The sequence below is a fragment of the Danio rerio genome, chromosome 16 (assembly GCF_052040795.2).
Source record: "Danio rerio strain M-AB ecotype USA chromosome 16, GRCz13ab, whole genome shotgun sequence".
Lineage (NCBI taxonomy): Eukaryota > Metazoa > Chordata > Actinopteri > Cypriniformes > Danionidae > Danio > Danio rerio.
The window spans coordinates 55605128-55617500 of NC_141036.1; the positions used below are offsets into that span (position 1 = coordinate 55605128).

General features: G+C 28.6%; 1 protein-coding gene across 1 annotated transcript; it reads right to left on the bottom strand.

Moving 5' to 3' along the window:
- Window positions 1-1779: 1779 nt before the first annotated feature.
- Window positions 1780-10580, bottom strand: LOC148679589 (uncharacterized). The gene is made up of 28 exons (XM_088651221.1): window positions 10565-10580; window positions 10359-10432; window positions 9592-9666; window positions 9423-9505; window positions 8897-8981; window positions 8572-8645; window positions 8402-8485; window positions 8242-8313; window positions 8074-8154; window positions 7827-7889; window positions 7667-7739; window positions 7505-7578; window positions 7343-7417; window positions 7175-7249; window positions 6988-7081; window positions 6813-6900; window positions 6656-6725; window positions 6409-6471; window positions 6053-6132; window positions 5884-5966; window positions 5701-5796; window positions 5370-5451; window positions 5045-5118; window positions 4876-4958; window positions 4302-4627; window positions 3646-3722; window positions 3317-3391; window positions 1780-2033 (listed from the first exon to the last, which is right to left on the bottom strand). The coding sequence occupies exons 1-16, from the start codon at window positions 10578-10580 to the stop codon at window positions 6814-6816; spliced, it is 1185 nt and encodes a 394-aa protein (XP_088507347.1). The 3' UTR covers window positions 1780-2033; window positions 3317-3391; window positions 3646-3722; window positions 4302-4627; window positions 4876-4958; window positions 5045-5118; window positions 5370-5451; window positions 5701-5796; window positions 5884-5966; window positions 6053-6132; window positions 6409-6471; window positions 6656-6725; window position 6813.
- Between the last annotated feature and the right edge of the window lie 1793 nt (window positions 10581-12373).

The following is a 12373-nucleotide window of genomic DNA, read 5'->3' on the forward strand; positions in this document are numbered from 1 at the left end:
AAAGAACAGAAAATGTTACCTTATAATCCCGAAATCTGGGAAAAAAGACAAAAGACACAAAAAGACAAAACAACAAACAAGAAGATAGAAACTACACAAAGACAACATTAAACAGGAACATTGAGCTTGAGTATAAAGAAACAAACAAATATTGCAAAAAATAACAAAAAATATGTTAACTTATAATCCTGAAATCTGCGAAAAAAACAACAAAAAAAGACACACAAAAAGAGACAAAACAACAAACAACAACAAGATAGAAACTACACAAAGACAAACAGTAACATTGAGCTTGAGTATAAAGAAACAAACAAATATCAAATACCGAGAAAATACCAGAAAATGTTACCTTATAATCCCGAAATCTGGAAAAAAAGACAAAAGACAAACAAAAAGACAAAACAACAAACAAGAAGATAGAAACTACACAACGACAACATTAAACAGGAACATTGAGCTTGAGTATAAAGAAACAAACAAATATTGCAAAAAATAATAGAAAATATGTTACCTTATAATCCCAAAATCTGGGGAAAAAAAGACAAAAAAAAAAGACACAAAAAAAGACAACAACAAAAAGATAGAAACTACACAAAGACAAACAGTAACATTCAGCTTCAGTATAAAGAAACAAATAAATATTAAATATTAATAAAAAGAACAGAAAATGTTACCTTATAATCCCGAAATCTGGGGAAAAAAAGACATAAAAAAGACAAAACAACAACAACAACAACAACAACGAAATAGAAACTACACAAAGAAAACAATAAACAGTAACATTGAGCTTGAGTAAACAGAAACAAATAAATATTTAATATTGCAGAAAATAACAGAAAATGTTACCTTATAATCCCGAAATCTGGAAAAAAAGGCAAAAAAAGACAACAACAAACAAGAAGATAGAAACTACACAAAGAAAACATTAAACAGTAACATTGAACTTGAGTATAAAGAAACAAACAAATATCAAATATTAATAAAAAGAACAGTAAATGTTACCTTATAATCCCGAAATCTGGGGGGGAAAAATTTACAAAAAAAAACACAAAAAAAGACAAAACAACAACAACAACAACAACAACAACAAGATAGAAACTACACAAAGACAAACAGTAACATTCAGCTTCAGTATAAAGAAACAAACAAATATCAAATATTAATAAAAAGAACAGAAAATGTTACCTTATAATCCCGAAATCTGTGAAAAAAACAACAAAAAAGACATACAAAAAGAGACAAAACAACAAACAACAACAAGATAGAAACTACACAAAGACAAACAGTAACATTGAGCTTTAGTATAAAGAAACAAACAAATATCAAATACCGAGAAAATAACAGAAAATGTTACCTTATAATCCCGAAATCTGGGGGAAAAAAAAACACAAAAAAGACAAAACAACAACAACAACAACAACAACAACAAGATAGAAACTACACAAAGACAAACAGTAACTTTGAGCTTGAGTATAAAGAAACAAACAAATATCAAATATGATTAAAAAGAACAGAAAATGTTACCTTATAATCCCGAAATCTGGAAAAAAAGACACAAAAAAGACACACACAACAACAACAACAACAACAACAACAACAACAACAACAACAACGAAATAGAAACTACACAAAGAAAACAATAAACAGTAACATTGAGCTTGAGTATAAAGAAACAAATAAATATTAAATATTGCAGAAAAGAACAGAAAATGTTACCTTATAATCCCGAAATCTGGGGAAAATGAAAAGACACACACAACAACAACAACATCATAGAAACTACACAGACAAACACAGAAAATGTTGATAATAACATTATAACCTCAATAACTTGATAAAGAGACAGAAAGTGAAAAACTTTGTATAAAGTGCTTGAGGGAAATATCAAGACACAATGGCTGAGTAAATGATGGCCCACCACCACATCCCCACTCACTCAGCCAACTGAGAACCAAACATTTACCTTTTAACCTCAAAATCTGTGCAAAAAGAGAAAAAAAGACACAAAAAGAGACAAAACAACAAGATAGAAACTACACAAAGACAAACAGTAACATTCAGCTTCAGTATAAAGAAACAAACAAATATCAAATATTAATAAAAAGAACAGAAAATGTTACCTTATAATCCCGAAATCTGGGGAAAAAAAAACACAAAAAAGACAAAACAACAACAACAACAACAACAACAACAACAACAAGATAGAAACTACACAAAGACAAACAGTAACTTTGAGCTTGAGTATAAAGAAACAAACAAATATCAAATATGATTAAAAAGAACAGAAAATGTTACCTTATAATCCCGAAATCTGGAAAAAAAGACACAAAAAAAGACACACACAACAACAACAACAACAACAACAACAACAACAACAACGAAATAGAAACTACACAAAGAAAACAATAAACAGTAACATTGAGCTTGAGTATAAAGAAACAAATAAATATTAAATATTGCAGAAAATAACAGAAAATGTTACCTTATAATCCCGAAATCTGGAAAAAAAGGCAAAAACAGACACACAAAAAGACAAAACAAACAAGAAGACAGAAACTACACAAAGAAAACATTAAACAGTAACATTGAGCTTGAGTATAAAGAAACAAACAAATATCAAATATTAATAAAAAGAACAGTAAATGTTACCTTATAATCCCGAAATCTGGGGGGGAAAAATTTACAAAAAAAAACACAAAAAAAGACAAAACAACAAGATAGAAACTACACAAAGACAAACAGTAACATTGAGCTTGAGTATAAAGAAACAAATAAATATTAAATATTGCAGAAAATAACAGAAAATGTTACCTTATAATCCCGAAATCTGGAAAAAAGACAAAAGACAAACAAAAAGACAAAACAACAAACAAGAAGATAGAAACTACACAACGACAACATTAAACAGGAACATTGAGCTTGAGTATAAAGAAACAAACAAATATTGCAAAAAATAATAGAAAATATGTTACCTTATAATCCCAAAATCTGGGGAAAAAAAGACCAAAAATGACACAAAAAAAGACAACAACAAAAAGATAGAAACTACACAAAGACAAACAGTAACATTCAGCTTCAGTATAAAGAAACAAATAAATATTAAATATTGCAGAAAAGAACAGAAAATGTTACCTTATAATCCCGAAATCTGGAAAAAAAGACACAAAAAAAGACAAACACAACAACAACAACAACAACAACAACAACAACAACGAAATAGAAACTACACAAAGAAAACAATAAACAGTAACATTGAGCTTGAGTATAAAGAAACAAATAAATATTAAATATTGCAGAAAATAACAGAAAATGTTACCTTATAATCCCGAAATCTGGAAAAAAAAGACAAAAGACACACAAAAAGACAAAACAACAAACAAGAAGATAGAAACTACACAAAGAAAACATTAAACAGTAAGATTGAGCTTGAGTATAAAGAAACAAACAAATATAAAATATTAATAAAAAGAACAGTAAATGTTACCTTATAATCCCGAAATCTTGGGGGGAAAAATTTACGAAAAAAAACACAAAAAAAGACAAAACAACAAGATAGAAACTACACAAAGACAAACAGTAACATTGAGCTTGAGTATAAAGAAACAAACAAACATCAAATACCGAGAAAAGAACAGAAAATGTTACCTTATAATCCCGAAATCTGGGGGAAAAAAGACAAAAACAGACACACAAAAAGACAACAACAAACAAGAAGATAGAAACTACACAAAGAAAACATTAAACAGTAACATTGAGCTTGAGTATAAAGAAACAAACAAATATCAAATATTAATAAAAAGAACAGTAAATGTTACCTTATAATCCAGAAATCTGGGGGGGAAAAATTTACAAAAAAAAAAACACAAAAAAAGACAAAACAACAAGATAGAAACTACACAAAGACAAACAGTAACATTGAGCTTGAGTATAAAGAAACAAATAAATATTAAATATTGCAGAAAATAACAGAAAATGTTACCTTATAATCCCGAAATCTGGAAAAAAAGACAAAAGACAAACAAAAAGACAAAACAACAAACAAGAAGATAGAAACTACACAACGACAACATTAAACAGGAACATTGAGCTTGAGTATAAAGAAACAAACAAATATTGCAAAAAATAATAGAAAATATGTTACCTTATAATCCCAAAATCTGGGGAAAAAAAGACAAAAAAAGACACAAAAAAATACAACAACAAAAAGATAGAAACTACACAAAGACAAACAGTAACATTCAGCTTCAGTATAAAGAAACAAATAAATATTAAATATTGCAGAAAATAACAGAAAATGTTACCTTATAATCCCGAAATCTGGGGAAAATGAAAAGACACACACAACAACAACAACATCATAGAAACTACACAGACAAACACAGAAAATGTTGATAATAACATTATAACCTCAATAACTTGATAGAGACAGAAAGTGAAAAACTTTGTATAAAGTGCTTGAGGGAAATATCAAGACACAATGGCTGAGTAAATGATGGCCCACCACCACATCCCCACTCACTCAGCCAACAGAGAACCAAACATTTACCTTTTAACCTCAAAATCTGTGCAAAAAGAGAAAAAAAGACACAAAAAGAGACAAAACAACAACAAAACAACAAGATAGAAACTACACAAAGACAAACAGTAACATTGAGCTTCAGTATAAAGAAACAAACAAACATCAAATATTAATAAAAAGAACAGAAAATGTTACCTTATAATCCCGAAATCTGGGAAAAAAGACAAAAGACACAAAAAGACAAAACAACAAACAAGAAGATAGAAACTACACAAAGACAACATTAAACAGGAACATTGAGCTTGAGTATAAAGAAACAAACAAATATTGCAAAAAATAACAAAAAATATGTTAACTTATAATCCTGAAATCTGCGAAAAAAACAACAAAAAAAGACACACAAAAAGAGACAAAACAACAAACAACAACAAGATAGAAACTACACAAAGACAAACAGTAACATTGAGCTTGAGTATAAAGAAACAAACAAATATCAAATACCGAGAAAATACCAGAAAATGTTACCTTATAATCCCGAAATCTGGAAAAAAAGACAAAAGACAAACAAAAAGACAAAACAACAAACAAGAAGATAGAAACTACACAACGACAACATTAAACAGGAACATTGAGCTTGAGTATAAAGAAACAAACAAATATTGCAAAAAATAATAGAAAATATGTTACCTTATAATCCCAAAATCTGGGGAAAAAAAGACAAAAAAAAAAGACACAAAAAAAGACAACAACAAAAAGATAGAAACTACACAAAGACAAACAGTAACATTCAGCTTCAGTATAAAGAAACAAATAAATATTAAATATTAATAAAAAGAACAGAAAATGTTACCTTATAATCCCGAAATCTGGGGAAAAAAAGACATAAAAAAGACAAAACAACAACAACAACAACAACAACAACGAAATAGAAACTACACAAAGAAAACAATAAACAGTAACATTGAGCTTGAGTAAACAGAAACAAATAAATATTTAATATTGCAGAAAATAACAGAAAATGTTACCTTATAATCCCGAAATCTGGAAAAAAAGGCAAAAAAAGACAACAACAAACAAGAAGATAGAAACTACACAAAGAAAACATTAAACAGTAACATTGAACTTGAGTATAAAGAAACAAACAAATATCAAATATTAATAAAAAGAACAGTAAATGTTACCTTATAATCCCGAAATCTGGGGGGGAAAAATTTACAAAAAAAAACACAAAAAAAGACAAAACAACAACAACAACAACAACAACAACAAGATAGAAACTACACAAAGACAAACAGTAACATTCAGCTTCAGTATAAAGAAACAAACAAATATCAAATATTAATAAAAAGAACAGAAAATGTTACCTTATAATCCCGAAATCTGTGAAAAAAACAACAAAAAAGACACACAAAAAGAGACAAAACAACAAACAACAACAAGATAGAAACTACACAAAGACAAACAGTAACATTGAGCTTTAGTATAAAGAAACAAACAAATATCAAATACCGAGAAAATAACAGAAAATGTTACCTTATAATCCCGAAATCTGGGGAAAAAAAAAACACAAAAAAGACAAAACAACAACAACAACAACAACAACAAGATAGAAACTACACAAAGACAAACAGTAACTTTGAGCTTGAGTATAAAGAAACAAACAAATATCAAATATGATTAAAAAGAACAGAAAATGTTACCTTATAATCCCGAAATCTGGAAAAAAAGACACAAAAAAGACACACACAACAACAACAACAACAACAACAACAACAACAACAACAACGAAATAGAAACTACACAAAGAAAACAATAAACAGTAACATTGAGCTTGAGTATAAAGAAACAAATAAATATTAAATATTGCAGAAAAGAACAGAAAATGTTACCTTATAATCCCGAAATCTGGGGAAAATGAAAAGACACACACAACAACAACAACATCATAGAAACTACACAGACAAACACAGAAAATGTTGATAATAACATTATAACCTCAATAACTTGATAAAGAGACAGAAAGTGAAAAACTTTGTATAAAGTGCTTGAGGGAAATATCAAGACACAATGGCTGAGTAAATGATGGCCCACCACCACATCCCCACTCACTCAGCCAACTGAGAACCAAACATTTACCTTTTAACCTCAAAATCTGTGCAAAAAGAGAAAAAAAGACACAAAAAGAGACAAAACAACAAGATAGAAACTACACAAAGACAAACAGTAACATTCAGCTTCAGTATAAAGAAACAAACAAATATCAAATATTAATAAAAAGAACAGAAAATGTTACCTTATAATCCCGAAATCTGGGGAAAAAAAAACACAAAAAAGACAAAACAACAACAACAACAACAACAACAACAACAACAAGATAGAAACTACACAAAGACAAACAGTAACTTTGAGCTTGAGTATAAAGAAACAAACAAATATCAAATATGATTAAAAAGAACAGAAAATGTTACCTTATAATCCCGAAATCTGGAAAAAAAGACACAAAAAAAGACACACACAACAACAACAACAACAACAACAACAACAACAACAACGAAATAGAAACTACACAAAGAAAACAATAAACAGTAACATTGAGCTTGAGTATAAAGAAACAAATAAATATTAAATATTGCAGAAAATAACAGAAAATGTTACCTTATAATCCCGAAATCTGGAAAAAAAAGGCAAAAACAGACACACAAAAAGACAAAACAAACAAGAAGACAGAAACTACACAAAGAAAACATTAAACAGTAACATTGAGCTTGAGTATAAAGAAACAAACAAATATCAAATATTAATAAAAAGAACAGTAAATGTTACCTTATAATCCCGAAATCTGGGGGGGAAAAATTTACAAAAAAAAACACAAAAAAAGACAAAACAACAAGATAGAAACTACACAAAGACAAACAGTAACATTGAGCTTGAGTATAAAGAAACAAATAAATATTAAATATTGCAGAAAATAACAGAAAATGTTACCTTATAATCCCGAAATCTGGAAAAAAAGACAAAAGACAAACAAAAAGACAAAACAACAAACAAGAAGATAGAAACTACACAACGACAACATTAAACAGGAACATTGAGCTTGAGTATAAAGAAACAAACAAATATTGCAAAAAATAATAGAAAATATGTTACCTTATAATCCCAAAATCTGGGGAAAAAAAGACAAAAAAAGACACAAAAAAAGACAACAACAACAAGATAGAAACTACACAAAGACAAACAGTAACATTCAGCTTCAGTATAAAGAAACAAATAAATATTAAATATTGCAGAAAATAACAGAAAATGTTACCTTATAATCCCGAAATCTGGGGAAAATGAAAAGACACACACAACAACAACAACATCATAGAAACTACACAGACAAACACAGAAAATGTTGATAATAACATTATAACCTCAATAACTTGATAAAGAGACAGAAAGTGAAAAACTTTGTATAAAGTGCTTGAGGGAAATATCAAGACACAATGGCTGAGTAAATGATGGCCCACCACCACATCCCCACTCACTCAGCCAACAGAGAACCAAACATTTACCTTTTAACCTCAAAATCTGTGCAAAAAGAGAAAAAAAGACACAAAAAGAGACAAAACAACAACAAAACAACAAGATAGAAACTACACAAAGACAAACAGTAACATTGAGCTTCAGTATAAAGAAACAAACAAACATCAAATATTAATAAAAAGAACAGAAAATGTTACCTTATAATCCCGAAATCTGGGAAAAAAGACAAAAGACACAAAAAGACAAAACAACAAACAAGAAGATAGAAACTACACAAAGACAACATTAAACAGGAACATTGAGCTTGAGTATAAAGAAACAAACAAATATTGCAAAAAATAACAAAAAATATGTTACCTTATAATCCCAAAATCTGCGAAAAAAACAACAAAAAAAGACACACAAAAAGAGACAAAACAACAAACAACAACAAGATAGAAACTACACAAAGACAAACAGTAACATTGAGCTTGAGTATAAAGAAACAAACAAATATCAAATACCGAGAAAATACCAGAAAATGTTACCTTATAATCCCGAAATCTGGAAAAAAAGACAAAAGACAAACAAAAAGACAAAACAACAAACAAGAAGATAGAAACTACACAACGACAACATTAAACAGGAACATTGAGCTTGAGTATAAAGAAACAAACAAATATTGCAAAAAATAATAGAAAATATGTTACCTTATAATCCCAAAATCTGGGGAAAAAAAGACAAAAAAAAAAGACACAAAAAAAGACAACAACAAAAAGATAGAAACTACACAAAGACAAACAGTAACATTCAGCTTCAGTATAAAGAAACAAATAAATATTAAATATTAATAAAAAGAACAGAAAATGTTACCTTATAATCCCGAAATCTGGGGAAAAAAAGACATAAAAAAGACAAAACAACAACAACAACAACAACAACAACAACGAAATAGAAACTACACAAAGAAAACAATAAACAGTAACATTGAGCTTGAGTAAACAGAAACAAATAAATATTTAATATTGCAGAAAATAACAGAAAATGTTACCTTATAATCCCGAAATCTGGAAAAAAAGGCAAAAAAAGACAACAACAAACAAGAAGACAGAAACTACACAAAGAAAACATTAAACAGTAACATTGAACTTGAGTATAAAGAAACAAACAAATATCAAATATTAATAAAAAGAACAGTAAATGTTACCTTATAATCCCGAAATCTGGGGGGGAAAAATTTACAAAAAAAAACACAAAAAAAGACAAAACAACAACAACAACAACAACAACAACAACAACAACAAGATAGAAACTACACAAAGACAAACAGTAACATTCAGCTTCAGTATAAAGAAACAAACAAATATCAAATATTAATAAAAAGAACAGAAAATGTTACCTTATAATCCCGAAATCTGTGAAAAAAACAACAAAAAAGACACACAAAAAGAGACAAAACAACAAACAACAACAAGATAGAAACTACACAAAGACAAACAGTAACATTGAGCTTTAGTATAAAGAAACAAACAAATATCAAATACCGAGAAAATAACAGAAAATGTTACCTTATAATCCCGAAATCTGGAAAAAAAGACAAAACAACAACAACAACAACAACAACAACAACAACGAAATAGAAACTACACAAAGAAAACAATAAACAGTAACATTGAGCTTGAGTATAAAGAAACAAATAAATATTAAATATTGCAGAAAAGAACAGAAAATGTTACCTTATAATCCCGAAATCTGGGGAAAATGAAAAGACACACACAACAACAACAACATCATAGAAACTACACAGACAAACACAGAAAATGTTGATAATAACATTATAACCTCAATAACTTGATAAAGAGACAGAAAGTGAAAAACTTTGTATAAAGTGCTTGAGGGAAATATCAAGACACAATGGCTGAGTAAATGATGGCCCACCACCACATCCCCACTCACTCAGCCAACAGAGAACCAAACATTTACCTTTTAACCTCAAAATCTGTGCAAAAAGAGAAAAAGAACACAAAAAGAGACAAAACAACAAGATAGAAACTACACAAAGACAAACAGTAACATTCAGCTTCAGTATAAAGAAACAAACAAATATCAAATATTAATAAAAAGAACAGAAAATGTTACCTTATAATCCCGAAATCTGGGGAAAAAAAGACACAAAAAAGACAAAACAACAACAACAACAACAACAACAACAACAACAACAACAACAACAACGAAATAGAAACTACACAAAGAAAACAATAAACAGTAACATTGAGCTTGAGTAAACAGAAACAAATAAATATTTAATATTGCAGAAAATAACAGAAAATGTTACCTTATAATCCCGAAATCTGGAAAAAAAGGCAAAAAAAGACACACAAAAAGACAAAACAAACAAGAAGACAGAAACTACACAAAGAAAACATTAAACAGTAACATTCAGCTTCAGTATAAAGAAACAAATAAATATTAAATATTGCAGAAAATAACAGAAAATGTTACCTTATAATCCCGAAATCTGGGGAAAATGAAAAGACACACACAACAACAACAACATCATAGAAACTACACAGACAAACACAGAAAATGTTGATAATAACATTATAATCTCAATAACTTGATAAAGAGACAGAAAGTGAAAAACTTTGTATAAAGTGCTTGAGGGAAATATCAAGACACAATGGCTGAGTAAATGATGGCCCACCACCACATCCCCACTCACTCAGCCAACAGAGAACCAAACATTTACCTTTTAACCTCAAAATCTGTGCAAAAAGAGAAAAAGACACAAAAAGAGACAAAACAACAACAAAACAACAAGATAGAAACTACACAAAGACAAACAGTAACATTCAGCTTCAGTATAAAGAAACAAACAAATATCAAATATTAATAAAACAGAAAATGTTACCTTATAATCCCGAAATCTGGGAAAAAAGACAAAAGACACACAAAAAGACAAAACAACAAACAAGAAGATAAAAACTACACAAAGACAACATTAAACAGGAACATTGAGCTTGAGTATGAAGAAACAAACAAATATTGCAAAAAATAATAGAAAATATGTTACCTTATAATCCCAAAATCTGGGGAAAAAAAGACAAAAAAAAAGACACAAAAAAAGACAACAACAACAAGATAAAAACTACACAAAGACAAACAGTAACATTCAGCTTCAGTATAAAGAAACAAACAAATATCAAATATTAATAAAAAGAACAGAAAATGTTACCTTATAATCCCGAAATCTGGGGAAAAAAAGACACAAAAAAGACAAAACAACAACAACAACAACAACAACAACAACAACAACGAAATAGAAACTACACAAAGAAAACAATAAACAGTAACATTGAGCTTGAGTAAACAGAAACAAATAAATATTTAATATTGCAGAAAATAACAGAAAATGTTACCTTATAATCCCGAAATCTGGAAAAAAAGGCAAAAAAAGACACACAAAAAGAAAAAACAACAAACAAGAAGACAGAAACTACACAAAGAAAACATTAAACAGTAACATTGAGCTTGAGTATAAAGAAACAAACAAATATCAAATATTAATAAAAAGAACAGTAAATGTTACCTTATAATCCCGAAATCTGGGGGGGAAAAATTTACAAAAAAAAAAAAACACAAAAAAAGACAAAACAACAACAACAACAACAACAACAAGATAGAAACTACACAAAGACAAACAGTAACATTCAGCTTCAGTATAAAGAAACAAACAAATATCAAATATTAATAAAAAGAACAGAAAATGTTACCTTATAATCCCGAAATCTGTGAAAAAAACAACAAAAAAGACACACAAAAAGAGACAAAACAACAACAAAACAACAAGATAGAAACTACACAAAGACAAACAGTAACATTGAGCTTCAGTATAAAGAAACAAACAAATATCAAATACCGAGAAAATAACAGAAAATGTTACCTTATAATCCCGAAATCTGGAAAAAAAGACAAAAGACAAACAAAAAGACAAAACAACAAACAAGAAGATAGAAACTACACAACGACAACATTAAACAGGAACATTGAGCTTGAGTATAAAGAAACAAACAAATATTGCAAAAAATAATAGAAAATATGTTACCTTATAATCCCAAAATCTGGGGAAAAAAAGACAAAAAAAAGACACAAAAAAAGACAACAACAAAAAGATAGAAACTACACAAAGACAAACAGTAACATTCAGCTTCAGTATAAAGAAACAAATAAATATTAAATATTGCAGAAAATAACAGAAAATGTTACCTTATAATCCCGAAATCTGGGGAAAAAAAACACAAAAAAGACAAAACAACAACAACAACAACAACAACAACAACAACAACAAGA

What these genes read in the sequence shown, in the direction of transcription:
- LOC148679589 (XM_088651221.1), bottom strand. An exon ending in CCAGATTTCGGGATTATAAG is followed by an intron (nt 7,250 to 7,342) that starts GTAACATTTACT and finishes TTCTTTGTGTAG; the next exon opens with TTTCTGTCTTCTTGTTTGTT. An exon ending in CCAGATTTCGGGATTATAAG is followed by an intron (nt 7,082 to 7,174) that starts GTAACATTTTCT and finishes TTCTTTGTGTAG; the next exon opens with TTTCTATTTCGTTGTTGTTG.